The 22,614-nt window shown below is 36.9% G+C and overlaps 1 protein-coding gene across 1 annotated transcript; it reads right to left on the reverse strand.

Annotated features, from left to right (window-relative positions):
- Positions 1 to 1,302: 1,302 nt before the first annotated feature.
- Positions 1,303 to 17,328, reverse strand: LOC137387639 (tumor necrosis factor receptor superfamily member 16-like). The gene is made up of 6 exons (XM_068074120.1): positions 17,157 to 17,328; positions 13,139 to 13,568; positions 8,030 to 8,155; positions 5,639 to 5,833; positions 5,107 to 5,217; positions 1,303 to 1,674 (listed from the first exon to the last, which is right to left on the reverse strand). The coding sequence occupies exons 1-6, from the start codon at positions 17,199 to 17,201 to the stop codon at positions 1,463 to 1,465; spliced, it is 1,119 nt and encodes a 372-aa protein (XP_067930221.1). The 5' UTR covers positions 17,202 to 17,328; the 3' UTR covers positions 1,303 to 1,462.
- Positions 17,329 to 22,614: the final 5,286 nt, after the last annotated feature.

Consider the following 22,614-nt stretch of genomic DNA (forward strand, 5'->3'; position numbering starts at 1 on the left):
AACATGATGGGTCGAATAAACAGTTGTAAAAACTGATTGAACGCATAAAATACATGTAACAATACACATTGGGTGCAGGTAAAAATCTCTCTGATATGGTTGAATATATTGCACATCTTGTTAGTGCAAAGTTTGCCAGTGAAATTTCCTGGTTGTACTGTGGCTGACACGGTCTTCTTTGTGCAAAGAAGTACTTTTTACATCATTGTTTTTGGTTTTCAAGTTAGGACCTTTGTTTCAAGGGAATCAAGGAAATACTGTTTCCTTGATAGCAGTGGCAGTACATTGTCAGATTATGACACTCACCAACAACTCTATTGTAAGAATGTTATAATGATTTACCATCTTCCTAGGAAACGGTATGCTTCCCTTGAAACTTGCTTGTCTTTCTTGCATCATTAAATGTTTAACTAGTCTGGGATATGTTTGTGGGCTATCCAATATGCATCTAGCTTTTCAAGGCTTATTTTATCTTTCCTGATACATGTACATGTATGTTGTTGAGAAAAAAATTACTGTGTTAATAATGCATTTCATTACATGCAGGCTCCCACTATAATTGGTATAACCAAAGCTTTATTGTTCAGTTACTTCATGTAAATCAATGTGTTATAGTGTTCATTTAGATAGGAAATAGCGGATTGCTATTGGCAAGATAAACGTGTTTAGAGTTGAGATATCTGTTTACAGCATCCATCAGGCTCTTACATCACTGCAGCTGCACATTAGTTTGATATTTCATGTCACATCATGTTGTGTTATACTCCCAGTCGATTTAACAAAATATTCAATTTCCTTTAGAAAATACATTCTATGCAGTAATTCTTTAGACATTAAGACTTAAAGTTTGCATGTGAAACATTCTCACACAACTGCTACATCTTTGATTAGTCTCGTCATATAACACTAGGGAGTGAACAGGTTTTATGTGAAGTGAGCCATGGCTTTGAAGAACCAAGAGTTGTCATCTTTAAAGACAACTGAGTAGACAACTTCAGTAACAACAGCAATGCTTTTGTGCTATAGACCTGGTGCATGCTGCATTTATAATTCGCTGCAAGAGACAATTTCTTCAAACATCTTGCTTTTTTATAATATTTATCAGTTTCAGAGTAACATGGTATCATAGCTACTGAGTAAGCCATATCACTGTCACTAAGTTTCGGTTAAAAGAGCACATTGTAATTGACAGTTCTTAAAATATAGACTGCTGTGTATTGATTATGAAATGTTACAACTTTCTGTCGTCTACTATGCTTTTTACAGTTGTTTTTTGTATTCATTTTATTCAGTTTTAAAACTTATGCTCTTAAATTTAATTTTATTTATATAACAAACAAAGTACAAAAGTGGTGACTTTTATAAAGACACGCGTTTAAAAATTAATATTAAAAACAATGAAAATCATAATGTCGAAAAACAACATATGTAACAATGAGCAGAAGCTGCAGAGAGCAGACAACTAGACTATTTCAGAGCCTTTCATACTATTGCTGTTTTGTATAAGTGCTACTAGATCGAGCCTGTTTATACTAGCAAGGCCGTGTAGCATTATTCCTACTGAGCTGTACGGCCTCCTCATCCATTCAGCCATCAATATTGCTCCAACCGAAGATCTCTTGTCATTTTCTTCAGCTTTCTGTTGAATCTGTGAGATCTGACTTGGAGTGAAACCTAAAATGTTAAACTTAGGTGAAATCAGATAGCAAAGTGTTTTACCCTGTATGAAGCTTTTACACTTGGGCTGGTTTTTTCAGCACTTCACAGTACCAAAAATTAATATTCCCTCTGGGAGTTGTATGCCCATCTTTTCTCTGCGAGCTTAATACTTGTAGAATCTGAGAAACTCACAACTGCGATCTCAGAAACCATGATTAAGTCGCAAATCGCGAAGTTGAGTTATCCGACTTTGAATTTGCACTAACTGAATTTATAATATTGGTAACGATTTTTGCAACACGTGCATCAAGACCAATCAAAAAGTGATCGTTCTGAATCTGAAGTCCATTTGGCCAATAGAAGTTTCCAACCTTCAGAAAAACCCCCTAAAACTGTTGCTATGCTAAACAGGAAGTACTTAAAAATGATAAAAGTAATCGATTCTTTTTTGCCGATTTTAAAGATAACTCAAACACTTTGGAGAATTTTAATGAGTACTTTGGTATTCCAATCTAATGCCAAAAGCAGTAAAAGTAAAGGGACTGACGATGATATTGTCCTAACAATTCTTATAAGATTATTGTAATATTTAAATATAAGAATAATTATTCAATTTTATATGATTATTATGAGATTTAATTATAACAACAACTATTCGAATTTACAAGATTAGAGTATTTATAAGATCGAAGTATATAGTGTTCGATGGTGTTCAATATGTTACTGTTATTATTTGTTTAAAGGTTTTGTTGGTGATACTACGGCTGTGTCCAATATCGCGGTACTGCCAAGTCGTTTTTAATATCTGCAAGATTAACAATAAGTAATACATTTTCTGATAGATATACAGCTATTTCTATGACAGCCAGCCAAAATCTGTTTAGGTTTTTAAATTCAGCATAATTTTTTGTATATCAATACAAAAATCTAGATAAATATTACATCTTCTTGATATTGGTTGCTATGACGTTTTGAAATGTAAACAAAATTGTGCATTGGTTTTCGTTTCTCAAACTTTAACACCAGTTTTCTCAGAAATATGTTTTCGCACTAATGGTGAACGTGCATTCAGTTTCTTGACCATAAAATCTGCTGTAATTAAGCTAGAATCAAAATTGTTTTTGCAAAATAACTGAGAATTTTCTCCTTCTGTTAGTGTAGATAACTTCAAATCCCACACACCCGACTTAACCATGGTTTCGAGATCATGACCCATTTACCTACATGTATATGCAATAACTTGATATTTTGACTCATGTTCTTTTATGATGGTTAGTGATCTAAATCTTTTTAATTAATCTGAATTATTCATTGAACTATATATATAAATATATATATAAATATATATATTTATATATAAATATATATATAAATATATATATATTTATATATATATTCATAGTTTGTAACATGAGTAAATATATATATATTCCTGTTTAGCAAAAGCAACTCTTAGTATACACATAATCAAAGCTATGCGTACACTAGCAAATGATCTGCTGCTAAATTTTAGCAGACATCTATATCACTTGAAGTGCTGTATAAATTATCACTTCAGTTCATAGTGTAAGTGACACACATCGTTTTTATTTAATTTTTATTATCAGTTACAGTTTCTGTTCAATCCAAGAAACAAATTTATTTGAATGTTGTCTAATAACGCGGTGTTGCGATAAAATAGCGCAAGAGCGCAATAAAATATTTCTAACAAACATTTATCTTTTTTAAATAAGACAAATAGTAATACTTGTAGCTGTGAATTTACCAAGTTTCAACATTTGTTTAAGTTTTTAAGCTTTGTCCATTACAACCGATTCGTAGACTTTTGAAGTCATTAAGGTCGGTAGCTTCAAGTACATCAAGTACATGGCGAGTTAACCTATCAACAACAAACCATAAGCAATTTCCTGTAGCATTTAGCGTGTTTACATAACTCTGCTCATCAAGAAACCGTTATTATTCAAGATTATTTGTAATTAGAATATTTAATGACGATCTAAAGACATCTCGTGAAATTTCTGCCACTTTGTATAACATTCCTTAGATCATTAATTATGCTGCCAAATGTGTTTAAAAGTGAAACTGCTTATTTCTCGTAAGTGAATGAAACCACGCTAGCTGGGTATTGGAGAACTTTCCGATTGGTTGATGTAAAGGAATGGCACGAGTAAACCGAGTTTTGAATGTTTATTGAATTTTGAACGTTTATCGGCTCAATCAAAAATTGATTCAAATAATCGACTGTTCCAGTTTGGAGTAAAATTCAATCGACTACCAGCTTATATGCGCGCAGACTACTGCAATGACCATTGTAAAGGAAAGTGAACATGCCGTAGTAAACTACTGAGGAGGCTGCCGTAGTTACAAGTTGCAGGCGATGTAACAGATATCATAGGCTTTGGCTATGACCTTAGTGCAGAGAGAGTCCCTATCATGTGATTTATGAAGGTGTTGCGAAGGCTCACCACAAAGATCAAAAAGGCTAATTCACATACACTATTAGCCATGTTGACACATTTTATAAAACATGTGGTTGCGATGAAAGCAATGCATTTTTTGTCAAATGTCAAAGCCTCCCATCAGAAGTCCAAATGCTATAACTGGTCAAAGATGAAAAGTTCGCTATGCTAAGTTGATTAATGCTTTCCTTCTTTGATGTTCCCTTGAGAAATGGTGAATCTCTCTGAAGAATTGCTCGAGCAAGACAGACAGAGACTGGCGTCAGAGCACTTGTGAAAAACCCCTCAGCAATCTGATTCAATGATGATAATTGCTTTTTATGTGAATCTCTGCTTTTATTGATGGAAAAAGATCATAAAACCGGGAAGCTTTCGCCGAGATAGATAAAGAGCAATTTCCTTGGAGCAAATTTAAGAGCCTGGTGCATTCAGCTTCTTAATAATGAACATAAAAGTACGATACAAACATCGCTCGACCCTACCCAGGCGTATAGCAGGGATCCACCCCTTGGCCAAGTGAAAAGCACATGACTCAAGGCTTTCAATACCGCAGAGCCTCTCGTCAGATGTATTTATATCAAAGCGAGCTGCACTCAAGACACAAACAACTGTTTCCTAATGTACAAAAAACTTAGCTATTCTAGTAACACGCTCCCATGATCAAAGCATTGATCTCTCCTCAAGCCAAGCGGCAAGGGGAAAGCTAAGGATCTAATACACTGGTGTGTTAGCCATTGTTCCTCGAGATAACTAAACGCACAACTCAACATGGTTCTCTCGGTTACGGAGATATTACGTCTCCGGATTTGACTCTGTTTCATGCTGTTTGTTATGAGCACGTCTTCACAGGAGATTTCTCTTTCTCTACCTAGCTTTCACATTTGGCTGTTGCATATGCCTAGCTTGTGTTTCGCACATGTAATAATATATAGTTTTATAGTATTTGTAATGTACAATTCTATGCATACGAATTAAAGAACCCTCTTACCTAATTGATGAGCGAGGTCTAGCCAACTGCCACCTATCGATAAACTTCGAGCAACATTTTTCCGAACCTGTGATGGCAACTGAGCATAGCTGGTTGCCATGGTTACTGTAACTAAAACACAACGTTGCCAATGCAATAAGATTCTAAAATGTGTAATTTTATGTATACGATACGCTATCACGCGTATTTGCACAGATGTATGTAACGAGTCATGGTAAGTACAAACGTTACACAAAGAATGAATTGCTAAGACATCTGGCACTTATCCAGAAGCCTTTTACATTAGGTAACAAGTGTGTCAGGTGCTACAGGACAGATGAGAGTGCGATCACACACATTTGCAAGCAACTGACAGGTGATATTCGATATCAAACGACTTGTCCGCAGAAACAGATATTTCACAATTTGGGAAGTAGCTTATGGCAGATGTGAACTCTCTGTAACGTGGTTATCAAATTAAAGCACTCCTTAGCCCTTCTCATCACATGAGCTCGCAGATCTGTTTCAAAAAGTTGTCATGCGCTCGACTTACTAGTTTTTCCTCCATCTTGTAAGTAGATGACAGGTTGAACAGGTGGCTGAAAGGACATATCCCTATAGGCTGGCAACTGTTGCTCAATTTTATAACTTGAAGGCTGTGTGAAGCCGTTAGATGTCATCTGTGAAGGTTTCTTGTTGTGTCTGCATCTGAACACCACGTATGCGATGAGCCCGAGAATCACTGCCCCTGCAGAATATGAGAGGGTTACCTTATGACTCGTTAAGGCAAGAAAATATACGGCATTCTCAGGCTTAGTTACTTTTTATTTTAATTTTTAGCTTTTAGCCTCTCCCATTTGTCAAGAGAATATCTATGGTTGCTTTCTATTTTTGCACCATTTCATTTTCAAGGTGGTTGAAACCAGAACTTTGGAAATAACAAGTTTACACAGCAACTATACGTGTAGACGTGTCTCGCAGTTGTGAACAGATTCGGCACTTTAACATAATTATCGTTTTTATTGTAATGCTTGTTAGCTGCATGAGAACGCAGCAGAAACAAAATATAACAAAAACCCCATAATGCACTGCTATCATCACCCCTGACTTGTTTAAGTTTTAGACTAAGAAAACTAGAGGCTAACTAAAGACAGGCTTTTAGCATTTAGTCAGCAGGGTTGGCCAGCCAGAGGCAGCACTAGCCAGAGGCAGCACCAGCCTGAGGCAGCATCTTTGTAGACGTCTTCAGACTTCTTTCCTTTTCAGACTTCAGTCTTCTTTCCTATGGCCATTTTTCAATGCTTTGATGGAATCAACAACAAGCTACCCCAAACTTACTCATTTGTTCGTGTCTTCAGACATGAACAAATGAGTAAGTTTGGGGTAGCTTGTTGTTGATTCCATCAAAGCATTGAAAAATGGCCATAGGAAAGACCCACGGTAGTCATTAATCACTGAGCGCGCTACTAAAACACATCTCAAGTCACACTTAGATGAAAGGCAATTGAACCTAAAAAGATATTTATCAGAGATGAATGAAACTATCGAGCTTTACAAGTGCCGGGACTACTCTGATCCTCCCAGATGTTGGCATCAGAGGAACCATTAGCCAAGTGCATGGGACTCTATAGCCGCTCACATCTGCCTACCTCCTTCCCCTCCCCCCTGCCCCCCCTTCTTGTTTTGGATGTATGGATTGCCCCTGTTGCTGGTGCAAGAATGATTATTTCTATAAACAATTATTTTGTGTTTGTGAGAATACCCAAATATTTTTATGTAAACGAAAAACATTATTTTTGTTTGATTTGGCCATTATACAGGTTTGTTTTATTTTAGAGCGTTTATTGTTTAATGAAAACTGTATTTTATCTTTAATTCTCGTGTTGGGGGATTCGGGCTCAAAAGGGTTCAAAAGCCTCTCCGTAAAAATGATGCACAAACATTTTGTGGTAACACAATACAGATTCTAGGAAATCACTTCATGGTGAGTTTATTAGTTCTCTTCAGCTTCCACTATGATACAGTTGTATTGTATTTATTCTCTGTATCTCTCGACAGTGCTCATCTGCTATAATGTTTATTTCATTAAACTCCCTCTCTGCTGTCAACTTTGAGGTAGTGATCTGTCAGCAATACGATGAGTTCTATAACATCACTTGTATTTTAATACGTTTGACACTTTTTATGGAATTCATGACTCCAATATTTTATTTGGTAGCAGGCAAAATCACCTGTTGTGACACCCTCTTGACTCTAATGTTGAAAGGCTAAATGGTTACAAGATTGTTGCATCACTTACTGTAGTAAGAGCTCTACCAATGCTAACATCGGAGCAATTTTCCACATAAAAACAGACCCTGTGCTATACTAGGTGACACTCACTGCTGTTCTTCTCAGTGATGGTGGGCCTGTGCAGCGATCTTATGAAAGAATGTCGGCGAAGGAGCTTGTGTTTTGAAAAAGCAATGGTTTGATGGTGTGCTGATTATGTAAAAACATCCTTGCTCAGGTAGAGCCAGCTCACAGTTGAAGCATATAAAGACTATCAACTAAATCATTAGAGATGGACAGCTTAGCCTTAGCTCAGTCCCAAGAAACAAAAACATTATTAAACACATAAATGCTTTTAATATTTCTAATGTTCTGTCATTTTTGTATTTCTGATTGGTAATAATTCATCAAATTATTAGTGCAAGTTGATTTCATATAGAAAGTATAGTGACATCACATTAATTAGGGTAGCTTTTAGCTCTGACTCGTCCTACACTTCATATGCATTAGAGAACTACTGTTCACCGCGATACGATGAACTTGTGAATGAACGACATCTTCAATATACGATCTGCCTGATGAAATGTGCCCAAACTCGAGAGACACTATGATGTACATACAATATGCATTATAGTGTACATGCGGCATACATACAGAGGCTAGTCAGACTCACCTAGTCCAGCGCAATACAGAGGAGCTGTATAGAGATAGTCGTATGCTTTGGAGCCACTACATTCCTCTCCAATGCATACTGTGGTTGTCAGGGCATCTTGGACGGTTGATATCTTTCTTGTAACCTCTACAACAGAGACATAGCTGCATAGAAAGATAGATAGACAGATAACTGGTCAAAGCTGTTCAAAATATATTAGATCATGAGACACAAAATAAGAAAGAGTAAACTAAAATTATGCATATTGGAAGAAACTGTTCTTTTTGCATAACGCTGTGCTATAATGTAGATTGACAAGGTGTTTGTGTCTGGTATATGATGTAGTGGTTTATTTGGGGAATTAGGAATGTAATACATGTAGATGGTCAGACGGGATTGGAGATACGAGCTGAGTATCTGAAGGTAGAAAGGTTATAGTTCATCTATACAAGCCTACATTGATATGCTCTCCAAAGACTGCTGTAACCTTCTTGCTGGTAGAAGCACGATTCAGAACAACTCAAACTTCAAAAAGAATCAACTATTTCAGCTCTCAGCAGAGAGCTATCTGAGCAGTGCTGAGCCTGCTGGTACTTAGTAGTATCATCTAGTACCAAGACTGCTGTAACCTTAGTAGTATCATCTAGTACCAAGACTGCTGGTACTTAGTAGTATCATCTAGTACCAAGACTGCTGTAACCTTAGTAGTATCATCTAGTACCAAGACTGCTGTAACCTTAGTAGTATCATCTAGTACCAAGACTGCTGGTACTTAGTAGTATCATCTAGTACCAAGACTGCTGTAACCTTAGTAGTATCATCTAGTACCAAGACTGCTGGTACTTAGTAGTATCATCTAGTACCAAGACTGCTGGTACTTAGTAGTATCATCTAGTACCAAGACTGCTGGTACTTAGTAGTATCATCTAGTACCAAGATTCATCATTATTTTATGACTTTTTAGAATATTATTATTCTAATGATTATATTTGTTTCTTCAAATTGTCCGCAAAGTTTAAAAGTCATGCTTAAAGCATCGTCAGCATTTCTGGACAGAAAGTAAAGACTCAATAAGCAAATATGCCTTATTATATTATACATGTTTAAAAGTAGAAAAGCTCAAGATATTCAAAGGCGCGTTTTATAATGGTTTAGTTTAGAGTTCGCACATCATGCCAAGTACCAGACCTACTTTACCTTATCTTCATGTGATATACAGTGTGCAGCCAGGTTAAAATGTAATATACAGGGTGCCACTAGGTTACATGTAATATACAGTGTGCCCCCAGGTTACAATGTAATATACAGGGTGCCACCAGGTTACAATGTAATATACAGTGTGCAGCCAGGTTACAATGTAATATACAGTGTGCAACCAGATTACAATGTAATATACAGGGTGCCACCAGGTTACAATGTAATATACAGTGTGCAGCCAGGTTACAATGTAATATACAGTGTGCAACCAGATTACAATGTAATATACAGGGTGCCGCCAGGTTACAATGTAATATACAGTGTGCAACCAGATTACAATGTAATATACAGTGTGCAACCAGATTACAATGTAATATACAGGGTGCCACTAGGTTACAATGTAATATACAGTGTGCAACCAGATTACAATGTAATATACAGGGTGCCGCCAGGTTACAATGTAATATACAGTGTGCAACCAGATTACAATGTAATATACAGTGTGCCCCCAGGTTACAATGTAATATACAGGGTGCCACCAGGTTACAATGTAATATACAGTGTGCAGCCAGGTTACAATGTAATATACAGTGTGCAACCAGATTACAATGTAATATACAGGGTGCCACCAGGTTACAATGTAATATACAGTGTGCAGCCAGGTTACAATGTAATATACAGTGTGCAACCAGATTACAATGTAATATACAGGGTGCCGCCAGGTTACAATGTAATATACAGTGTGCAACCAGATTACAATGTAATATACAGTGTGCAACCAGATTACAATGTAATATACAGGGTGCCACTAGGTTACAATGTAATATACAGTGTGCAACCAGATTACAATGTAATATACAGGGTGCCACTAGGTTACAATGTAATATACAGTGTGCAGCCAGGTTACAATGTAATATACAGGGTGCTGCCAGGTTACAATGTAATATACAGGGTGCTGCCAGGTTACGATGTCCCTGTTATTTGATTTTTTTTGCCTTACAATGTGGAACACTATATTCTTTTGTCTCCGCAATGCAACATTTTTTTCGCCATACGACATCAACAAAAATTTCTCTTGAACTTCAAATTTGGCAGTCGGTATGCTGGATATGTTAAAGTAACAAAGATGCCGATACGCTATTCGCTAAAATCCCTTCCATAAGGCTTTAAAGGTTGACTTGCAACAAAATTCACATTACAGTTATTTGGTATCAAAAGATTCACCATGTCTTGCCCCGTTGTGTTGTAGGTGCAAAATATATGGAATTGTGATTACAAGCTCTTAAAAGCTCAAAAACGAAAAGCCGCCGTAGATTGGAATCTCTTTATTTCTCTGACGTAGTCATGAAATTTGGTTATTGTCTTGTCACGTGATGTTCTCACGTGAATTGAAAGGCCAATAAAAAGCTCAATATAAACTTATCGTAGCACTAGTTTATGACAAACACTTAGGGTTTTACTGAAGACCTGTATCAAATATAGATGCTCGCTACTTTACAGTTTTGTTTCGGCCTGGTCTAATCGGCAAGTCGTAATCTGATCATGTGACCCAATACTTCGATATCCTACCTACTCGGCAGATGCTTCACAAATATAGTAATAAGATGGTCTAATAGTATATCTATCTACTTTTGTACCTTCATACATTAAATAGTATTCGCCTCTTGCTCTATAGTAAAACTTCTATATCTAGCATTAGCTCTATCCCAGTACGGAGTCTGACGCATGACAGCTCAAACAGGTGCTCTCAACCAAGTTCACGACTCAACTTGGGTCAATATGACATGTGATTAGAATTTGTATTAACTTCATTTTTTAAATTCCCATTATTACTTAGGAAGTTCAAAATACATATACTTGCTGATTCGCTCTAGCAGTAGCCCAAGTTCCCTTAAAACACTTCCTAAAAGTAAGGACACGCGGATAACTTGTCCAACCTTTAACTTTTTGTGATTGTGTACTAACTAACTGCCTTTTGATGCTATATAGAATTTTCTTTCTACAGCACTAAAACACTTGGGTTTCATTTCATCTGTGAACATCCGACAGGCAAAGGCTCTGGACCGAGTACCGTATTGGTTGATACATTAATGTTATTATTAATGTTATTCCTTCATTCATAGATTGTTTATCAATCGTGTAAGACGAAACTCATAGTAAATCTAAACAATGCGTTCATTTAATCACCACTCAGCATTGTCAACACCAACGAGTGTGAATGTAATTGTATTTTATTGTTGAGAAGGCGGAGGCAGACATAAATCAAACTGCTTTTAAGCGATGAAAAACCTTCGTGCCTAATGTAGCATGGCTTTTCTGATCACACTTTGGCAATCGCTCGTAGAAATTTACCTTATAAACAAAGCATTACAAAAGGTTGAAACAAATGAATTGAGTTACTGAGCATACCATATGCAAGGTCCTCGGTGGCTAAACAGCTATCCGCGAAACATCTGAGCTTGCACAATGCCAGCATTGACTAGAATGTCCCCCGCAGAGTCTCATAAAATACTCACTCTATTGTGAGCGACATTAGCAACCGGTCTCATAGAGCATCAGGACTCACCGCTAGTTTTAGCTTAGGCCCGTCCGGTTCAGTCAGACCAAAGCACTACATTCTTAGGTAAACTGAGATAAGGAACCAATGTTAGACTATTTTTATATACATTGGACCCTCGCCATATAATTTCTATTCGTTCCTGTGTTGGAATCGTAAGGCGAAAATGTTGTATAGAGGGGTATAGAGACCCATAGTAAATATCTAATGCAAACACCCCTCCTGATAAAATCATCAAAATTTTATATATGTACGTATATATTAAAATTAGTAATAAAACTATATACTAACCTTAGCAACTATATTTACCTACAGTAACTCTAGTGTATTCAGTGGTTATGATCTGCAAGAAAATGTAACATTACAATATACTATGTGCAGTATGTACCATAGGGTGTTCTTACCTTTGAGGCAGACGTATAACATAAATGTTGAATCTGACTTAAATGCATTTAGCTCACTAAACACACACACTTAAAGCTAAGTTTTAGTATGTATTTTTAACTATTTTACAAAACTTCAACTTTTTTATCGACTAAAATTTTATCACTTATCTGTTTCTGGTTGCATTTTCACAATAGCTAATAACACCGAACTGAGAGAGATCAAGCATAGTATCTCTTTCACGCGTTGTGAGAAAGATTTCGGCTAAGAGCATATCGGCATATTTGTGATTCTGATGTATTCCGTATACCAACTGCCAGATTTTAATTTTGAGAAAAATTTTTGTTGATATTGTATGACCAAAAATATTTAATATGGAGAGGGTGAAAAATCATCGTGTCTACATCGTAGACCGAAAGAATCGTACAACAGGATCATAGTAGCTCAAGGGTGCTCTGTAGTTACTACTGTTGAGCTTTAGAACGCTGGTTAACTTTATATAAAATATGCGAAAGAGCTGTACTTGTCTATCTAGAAGCTACAATATCTCCTAATTGTGGATGGATGTAATCATATTAATTACTTAGCCATATTTTTATTTACACCTGTCATGAATCTATTTTCAAACTATGTGCTCATATACCCTTGGTACTTACTACAGTACTTACCCTTATACAGGGTAAGTACTGTAGAGTTACTGAACTACTAAGAGGCTAGTAGTGCTAGCACGGTTTAGTAGACCACAAGACTTTGTCTAGCCACAAGAAATTGATTGTGGTAAGATGAGTGCGCTGTCAGATGCTGCCTGAGCGGAAGAGTACGGCAGCTGACCTTATAGCGGCAGCTGACCTTATAGCGCATATTTATCACCGTATAAGCAGTTTCTACAGAGAGCTAGAGTGTTAGCTGTAAGTTTTAGAAACCTCCATCTATTTTGGCACTGACAAACACTGAGAGCAATAAGAATAACCTTACGACAGATGACAACTTACTGAAACAGGTCGTGTCTTGTTTAGATGTGCATTTCTGTAGCACAACCTGCTCCTTTCTGTCACAATGCGTGCAGCTTTGACAGATCTCTGTGCTCGATTCTACGCTACTGTAGCTCCCTCTTGGGCAAGCTACACAAACTGTGTTCCGAGTTCTCGTGCAGGTTGGAGAAGCTCCCCATCCGACTGCACATTTCGTGCACATCGTACACTGATTAGTCAAGCTGTCCTTGTAGTAACCAGGAAGACACTCGCAAACAGCATTGTGGGTGCCGTTGCATTCCCTCGCGATAAATTCATTCTCCTCACACGGTGTACATTGCTTGCATTTAGTGCCATTCAAGTAGGTCCCCTCTGAGCAGGTCTGTATGGCTGGTACGGCTGTCTTAGTCTCTGTCTCCACACTTATCTCTGCTCTTACAAGGTACACACGCTAAAATAGAACCGACATTGAAGAGAAATATGCCTTGCAATAAGTAAGTAATATTAGGAAATATATTTAGCGTTCTGAAGTATATTGAGAAGTCTGCAGTGTCAGACGACATTGACACAGGCCCGAGTTTTACGGCAGCAATGTTCAGCAAGAGATAGATCAAGTACATCAGTGTTTCAGCATCATGTTTTAGACATTCTCCATGTTTTAATTGTCTTCCACATATCTGACCTTATTAAGCAACTAACCTCCAAAATCTAAAAACAATTAAAACTATTTGGATGCTGTAATTGTCTATCCCTGTAGGCCATTTATTTTGCGCTATATTATTGCTAATATAGAAAGGAAAGAAGCACGCAAGTGTCCTTGCAAGCAAGAGCTTTTGAAACAGCTCAGTGATACAGGTCTGGCAAGCACGTCGTCGTTGGACACTGTAAGTGCTTTATGACTTCAAAGTGCTCGATGAGGGCTATCAGCTATAGTGGCCAACGCTATCTCCGTCTGCTCAAGAGCTAGCTTAGCCACGGCTAAATGGGGCAATAAAACACCATAACCATAAAGTTGAGGTTAAATCATAAACAGTATAGACTATCAAAGGACTCTGTTTCTGAAAGGTGATACAGTCCAGCGATCCGACACTACTCATCAAAGGGCAGCTACTAGAGGAGATTCAGCTCGATTGATGTTGCGTCCACTCCTAGTGGGTCACTTGCCAGATGCACCTTTGTTAACATCCATTTATATTTCATTACCATCCATTGCATGATAATGTTCTAGCTTATTTTATTTTTAGTTATCGGATAAATTAAGGACGATGGAGTCAAGATTAGAAGGCAGCCGTAGCAGTTTGTTAGAGGCTGCTGCCAATAATACAGTAAGCAATTACCAGTTTGCCAGAGTATAATACAAGTTTTTTTCTGTTACTCGGAGGTGTTTTGAAAAAACAACACACTAGATTTAAAACAGTGGATAGGTTCCTTGACTATCATATATACCAGTTCTAGTTATTCTTAGTATCCATCCAGGGTGCCCCCTCCACCATACAGACTTCTTGCAGTAGGAGGCCTATTACTATTCAATGTGGATAAAGACATAGATCAAAGGCTAACTTGAAGGGCCATATCATGAATCATGAATCGAGACCTTCAGCGTGAGAAATAATTCTCCTAGTTTACAGCCTTCAATTCTGCAGTTTTGGTTTGTGAAAAAGGGGCTAAGAGAAAGCCTCAATATTAGGTAATGCATTTAGTCTGTTAATTATCCAAGAATATTCAGAGAAAGGCCTTTCAGTTTTGCTAGATAATCAGGTGTCATTCCTGTGTTCGTTTTCTTTCAGTAGTGCATTTGAAGGCCGGTAATGCCTGCGCACTGACAGCTGTTGAGAGACCGCCCAACAAATAACATACAAGCAAATCTGTTGCCAAAAACTAATCTGTGATATTTTCACGATCAGATAATCAGACTTGCCTCACGGTTCTGAATCAACTCAGCGGAAGAAATGAGATTCCCATTATAGATAGAAGGCATTGAAAGGGGTATAGAAGAGAATAGCTGTGAGGAGAGGAGTTGAACACGCTCAGCTAAAGGCTTTGTTGCAAGGCTCGTGACTAGACCGCAGTTAGATGGATTAAGCCTGCGCTATGTAATAGGGAGCAAACAAATGAGCGAAACCCATCATGTGTGCGCAAGCAGACTTCGCCAACATAAGACTCAAAGCTTAGCAGACGAAGGTCTTCACTCAAAGGCCCGTCACAACAATAAAACGGGAATAAGAGGCATTTCTAGGTGCCCATTATATCATAGCCGGTCCATGTAGGACTGCCGAGGCCAGGTGCAGTCCTGCAGAAGTAGACTTATTTCTTTAAATGCTCTTCCATCTGTTGAAACCAGACTATATGAAACCCAGACTATATGAAACCTAATACAACACTATCACATCTCTGTAGTCTGGACATTTTATTACCTTTTTGTGGGTTTTGCTGCAGATTACATATAAAATACATTAAAATACAGGCAGTCTGCGTCTTAAAAAATGCTATTCTCTTGTTCCTCAGCAGCAATCAAACTATCTGCTTCATGGCTAGTTATATGCGCGGATTGACTCCAGCATACATATAGGTATGATGTCTGTTTGGACAGTCATTAACTTTCCGTAGGCAAATTTTTCAATATTGTAAGTTTTTCACCAAAGTTTTTCTCAATACACATAGGTTACCAAAGATAACTTTCAAATAGACCACAAAGAGTTCTATAATGAATGACTTCACACAGCATCTTATTTAGACCTTAGAGGTTAATGCACTTCTGACTGAATGTGCTCCAGCCTGTGCTACAGTCTGTATTCCAGCCTGTACTTTAGCAGAACCACCCCACAGCCTGTAGGCCTACTATGCATTCGGTCATTACAGACAGAACATCAAACAATAGAGGTAATTACAACACCCCTTAGACTGTGCATATTTCTATGCTGCTATGGGAATACACTCTGCAATGCTTGCATAAGATCAAAATAGCATTTTCTTGGTACAATTCACCATATCAACGAATAGCATTGTTACTGGGTTGAGGAAGATTGATGCTAGCAACGGAGGGAGTACCGGGAGTACCCCATCTCACTACCAGCGAGCAAAGGAAGGAGTACCTACTACAGCTCACTAGGTTATGGGCCAGTTTCACCAAGCACCTGTTGCCTTTGTCACTTGTAATCGTGATTAACAGACCGACTTGCAGTTGAACCCAAAAAATGGTAGCAACGATAAGTTAGTACAATATTAAATGAATAGCGGCTCACAATGTCTAACAACGTCTAACAATGTCCTTCTGGCGGCTTGCTAAAAATAAATTGGTAGCTCTCTGGCTCTTTATAAGATTTGCCTAATTAGTGGTTCCATGGTCAGAGGTCAGAGGTCTGCTATATGGCTCAACTCTGGGTGGCCCATGACAATGGTGGTAGGTTACAGCTTCTCTCATGCACAGCTTATACCTGGAGCCTATACCATGATGTCATACCTCATGTCTTTCTGACAGCGTGCTGTGAGGCTTGCTACCAGAGACCGGCTAAATCTCAATCAGGTATAACAATATTATATACCTTAACGCTTCACTATTCAATAACTTTGGTAGGAATATTCATATCAATGTTGAAAAAACATGAAAACTGTAATTTTTTCTATAAAAAAAACAGCTGCTTTTGCCAAAGCAAGCTTGGAGGCTAAACAATTACATTCCGTATACCTACATGTGAGGAGGAAAGAGTGTTTAGTGTCTCTTAAAAGTCTGCAGATGCGTATGGCTCTAGTACAAACATAGCCTCCACATATTTAGGAGTATTTGTCAGATAATACACGAGTTGTTCTATTTGTTTCTGTTTCTCCATTATACATTTTTTAGCTATTTTTTAATAAACCCAAATAGTAACCTGAGATTCCTATCCCATTACTCCTTTTTCTTGCGGGGACGGGTAAGTTACGCCTCAGTATAATACGACAATTGAGAGTGCTAATGGTTTTACTCTTCCTGATCAGCACAACCCTTCAACTGTCATTGTAAATGGTAAGTTTGTCAATATAAAAAGTAAGTATGACTTACAATAGGCAGCAAGACCAGCCATAGGTATTGTCTCAGGTTCCCCATGTTTCTGCGCTTATCTTCGTCTCATACCAGGCTATTGTTAGGTGTTTATACAAGTCCGAAATGGCTTCATTCTCCTTTTAGAGTGTAGACTAGAGGATGCCGACTGGTGTTTATGAACAGGCTCAGCGTGTTCGTAAGGCTTCACGAGCGCTGGCTTCCCCTTTCATCTCACGCCTGAATAGATTTGGAGATAAGGATTGTTGTTTCCTATTGGCTAATGCGATCAATGCTGAAGACTATATCGCTGAGAGCTGCATGATCAAAGGCAATTATAGAATACTTGAGCTCCCTGCCTGACCAATCACACCACAAAATTAAAAGCCAGTCCAATTATTCTAGTCTAGCGCTTTACGCTTGGGATGGCTTGAAAGCTTTGAATTTTTGCTTCTCTTTTGAAATGTCATCTTTAAAGGTTATTCCGCGGAGAGGCTGGTCATCATCCGCACCATACATGATTATTGGAAATGAACAGTCTTTCTGGCTATTAATTTTATATAGTAACCTTCTATTACCTCGATGGAATGGCTGATTACAAACGCTACTGTAACCTACTGATAACAACTGGAATATTTCTACATATTTCATGAAGTCTTCCTAGATTCCTAGTATTTAGCTTTATGGAGCTACTAAACACAATATTGAAACGCTACATAGCAAGAATAATCTCAGACCTTCTAGATAAGCCTGTAGACACACGCGGGCATCATTTTTTGTGCATAACTTTCTAAAGTGAAATGAACTTGTGGGCCTCCAAACCCCCCCCCCCTCCAGACGCCCAGTTGACTAGTTTGTTTCTTGCAAGCCAACTAGTTCCGCTTTTTTATTTATTCTGTATTCCAACTAGTCTCTGTAGTTCTAGCATTCACCTCTAATTTGAGCATTTACTTGCTTTTTAATACATTACTATGTATGGAGTCCTTTTTTAAAGTCCACTCTAATATCTAATAGATGACACTTTCTACATCTGAGTGACACGGAAACCTGAAAGATTTTAGAGTAATATTTGTTGCAGCTTAGCAACTGCAGCATCTTACGCTCAACTATTTAAAATAAACTGTCTCTTGGTAAGAAATATATTAGAGAAGCGATTGTCTCCAGAAATATATTAGAGAAGCGATTGTCTCCAGAAATATATTAGAGAAGCAATTGTCTCCAGAAATATATTAGAGAAGCGATTGTCTCCAGAAATATATTAGAGAAGCGATTGTCTCCAGAAATATATTAGAGAAGCAATTGTCTCCAGAAATATATTAGAGAAGCAATTGTCTCCAGAAATATATTAGAGAAGCGATTGTCTCCAGAAATATATTAGAGAAGCGATTGTCTCCAGAAATATATTAGAGAAGCAATTGTCTCCAGAAATATATTAGAGAAGCGATTGTCTCCAGAAATATATTAGAGAAGCGATTGTCTCCAGAAATATATTAGAGAAGCAATTGTCTCCAGAAATATATTAGAGAAGCGATTGTCTCCAGAAATATATTAGAGAAGCGATTGTCTCCAGAAATATATTAGAGAAGCGATTGTCTCCAGAAATATATTAGAGAAGCGATTGTCTCCAGAAATATATTAGAGAAGCAATTCTCTCCAGAAATATATTAGAGAAGCGATTGTCTCCAGAAATATATTAGAGAAGCGATTGTCTCCAGAAATATATTAGAGAAGCAATTGTCTCCAGAAATATATTAGAGAAGCAATTGTCTCCAGAAATATATTAGAGAAGCGATTGTCTCCAGAAATATATTAGAGAAGCAATTCTCTCCAGAAATATATTAGAGAAGCGATTGTCTCCAGAAATATATTAGAGAAGCGATTGTCTCCAGAAATATATTAGAGAAGCGATTGTCTCCAGAAATATATTAGAGAAGCGATTGTCTCCAGAAATATATTAGAGAAGCGATTGTCTCCAGAAATATATTAGAGAAGCGATTGTCTCCAGAAATATATTAGAGAAGCGATTGTCTCCAGAAATATATTAGAGAAGCGATTGTCTCCAGAAATATATTAGAGAAGCGATTGTCTCCAGAAATATATTAGAGAAGCGATTGTCTCCAGAAATATATTAGAGAAGCGATTGTCTCCAGAAATATATTAGAGAAGCGATTGTCTCCAGAAATATATTAGAGAAGCGATTGTCTCCAGAAATATATTAGAGAAGCAATTGTCTCCAGAAATATATTAGAGAAGCGATTGTCTCCAGAAATATATTAGAGAAGCGATTGTCTCCAGAAATATATTAGAGAAGCGATTGTCTCCAGAAATATATTAGAGAAGCGATTGTCTCCAGAAATATATTAGAGAAGCAATTCTCTCCAGAAATATATTAGAGAAGCGATTGTCTCCAGAAATATATTAGAGAAGCGATTGTCTCCAGAAATATATTAGAGAAGCGATTGTCTCCAGAAATATATTAGAGAAGCGATTGTCTCCAGAAATATATTAGAGAAGCAATTCTCTCCAGAAATATATTAGAGAAGCGATTGTCTCCAGAAATATATTAGAGAAGCGATTGTCTCCAGAAATATATTAGAGAAGCGATTGTCTCCAGAAATATATTAGAGAATCAATTGTCTCCAGAAATATATTAGAGAAGCAATTGTCTCCAGAAATATATTAGAGAAGCGATTGTCTCCAGAAATATATTAGAGAAGCGATTGTCTCCAGAAATATATTAGAGAAGCGATTGTCTCCAGAAATATATTAGAGAAGCGATTGTCTCCAGAAATATATTAGAGAAGCAATTCTCTCCAGAAATATATTAGAGAAGCGATTGTCTCCAGAAATATATTAGAGAAGCGATTGTCTCCAGAAATATATTAGAGAAGCGATTGTCTCCAGAAATATATTAGAGAAGCGATTGTCTCCAGAAATATATTAGAGAAGCGATTGTCTCCAGAAATATATTAGAGAAGCGATTGTCTCCAGAAATATATTAGAGAAGCGATTGTCTCCAGAAATATATTAGAGAAGCGATTCTCTCCAGAAATATATTAGAGAAGCGATTGTCTCCAGAAATATATTAGAGAAGCGATTGTCTCCAGAAATATATTAGAAAAGCGATTGTCTCCAGAAATATATTAGAGAAGCGATTGTCTCCAGAAATATATTAGAGAAGCGATTGTCTCCAGAAATATATTAGAGAAGCAATTGTCTCCAGAAATATATTAGAGAAGCGATTGTCTCCAGAAATATATTAGAGAAGCGATTGTCTCCAGAAATATATTAGAGAAGCAATTGTCTCCAGAAATATATTAGAGAAGCGATTGTCTCCAGAAATATATTAGAGAAGCGATTGTCTCCAGAAATATATTAGAGAAGCAATTCTCTCCAGAAATATATTAGAGAAGCGATTGTCTCCAGAAATATATTAGAGAAGCGATTGTCTCCAGAAATATATTAGAGAAGCGATTGTCTCCAGAAATATATTAGAGAATCAATTGTCTCCAGAAATATATTAGAGAAGCAATTGTCTCCAGAAATATATTAGAGAAGCGATTGTCTCCAGAAATATATTAGAGAAGCGATTGTCTCCAGAAATATATTAGAGAAGCGATTGTCTCCAGAAATATATTAGAGAAGCGATTGTCTCCAGAAATATATTAGAGAAGCAATTCTCTCCAGAAATATATTAGAGAAGCGATTGTCTCCAGAAATATATTAGAGAAGCGATTGTCTCCAGAAATATATTAGAGAAGCGATTGTCTCCAGAAATATATTAGAGAAGCGATTGTCTCCAGAAATATATTAGAGAAGCGATTGTCTCCAGAAATATATTAGAGAAGCGATTGTCTCCAGAAATATATTAGAGAAGCGATTGTCTCCAGAAATATATTAGAGAAGCGATTCTCTCCAGAAATATATTAGAGAAGCGATTGTCTCCAGAAATATATTAGAGAAGCGATTGTCTCCAGAAATATATTAGAAAAGCGATTGTCTCCAGAAATATATTAGAGAAGCGATTGTCTCCAGAAATATATTAGAGAAGCGATTGTCTCCAGAAATATATTAGAGAAGCAATTGTCTCCAGAAATATATTAGAGAAGCGATTGTCTCCAGAAATATATTAGAGAAGCGATTGTCTCCAGAAATATATTAGAGAAGCAATTGTCTCCAGAAATTATGAAAACACTGCGCAGTTTTACTAGTTTCTGTTGAAACTGAACAGAGACTTAGTGAGTACGATCTGAGTATTTAGAGAAGCCACGAAAGTTAAGACAGCACGACAGCAGTTGAGAATCAGAAGAGAAACTGAGTAAAACATAATCGAGAAACAAAATGGTAAGTTTGTAAAAAGGTAATTTAATACTGGAAGCGTAACTCCAAAAACACAAGTACTGTATATCATCAAAACAACTCGGATATATCATAAGCCTAGACTTGGGCAGTTAGATGTTTATTGTCTTTTTCTATGTACTATTATAGGAATAGTAAATTAAGACTCATATGCTATCGTAGGAACGAACTCAACTCAGTCTATGTGTCAGTCAACTGATATAACAACTTCCTGTCAAGTCTTGCGTTACTGGTTTGGACAGTGTTCAGAACTCTACATCTCCTCCAACATCCTCCAACCTCACAAAACTGAAATACTGCTTTTGAGGTAGAAACAAATTTAGGAAATCAATTTACTGATCAGCTGAGAATCCTGCATTAGTTGTGTCCAATGTTTTTATTTTACACATAGAATTATCTCTCTTACCTTGCTATTGTGTCATAGAATTATCTCTCTTACCTTGTTATTGCGTCATAGAATTATCTCTCTTACCTTGTTATTGGGGTTTTTAAACCAAAGTAAAAAGCTTCATGCGTCCTTAGAATAACAGGTCCTTTTGACAAGTAGATGTTGAGTTTCTATCTTTACATATAATTACACCCTAAGAAAGTTTGTGTAAACAAACTGGCTCTAATTCCAAACTTCTACTCAATAGATGATATGAATCTTTAGTGTCTATTTCTACCAGACAACACCCTAAGTTAGTTGTACAACTTTTGTCTTTTTCTTGAGTTCCTTTATTCTAATTAAGTCTCGATGATTTTCATAAGTGGATCGGTATTCTGCAGTAACTGATTATTTGTATATAATTTTGAGTTGTCTCCTCTCAGCAATTGTACATTCGTACACTTGCTAAGAAGCAAAATCAGAATTTCCTTTGAAATAGTAGAGTAATAGGCACACAACTAGTCTTTGTGTGAAGTAAGACCCAAATGAAGAGGGATGTGATTAGAGAGTTAATGGAAGTACTGTAATTGTGCGCCTACTAAAGAGCAAGTAACTCCTTAAATCATTATTGTAAAATCATAAAAGAATATTTAAGCAAACTTTGGCAAACTAAAATGGAATAAGCAAAAATAAAATAAGCTATAAGTTTTAATTTTTGTGCACGTCTATAATTGGTTTGCAAGTTGACCTATT

The sequence above is a fragment of the Watersipora subatra genome, chromosome 2, assembly GCF_963576615.1.
Source record: "Watersipora subatra chromosome 2, tzWatSuba1.1, whole genome shotgun sequence".
Taxonomy (NCBI): Eukaryota; Metazoa; Bryozoa; class Gymnolaemata; order Cheilostomatida; family Watersiporidae; genus Watersipora; species Watersipora subatra.

Coding starts and splice junctions, on each gene's coding strand:
- LOC137387639 (XM_068074120.1), bottom strand. CDS start 17,201: ATGGGGAACCTGAGACAATACCTATGGCTGGTCTTGCTGCCTATT. Junction 8,156..13,138: donor ACAAGACACGACCTGTTTCA/GTAAGTTGTCAT, acceptor TCTCTGTTGTAG/AGGTTACAAGAAAGATATCA. Junction 5,834..8,029: donor TCTGTATTGCGCTGGACTAG/GTGAGTCTGACT, acceptor CATATTCTGCAG/GGGCAGTGATTCTCGGGCTC.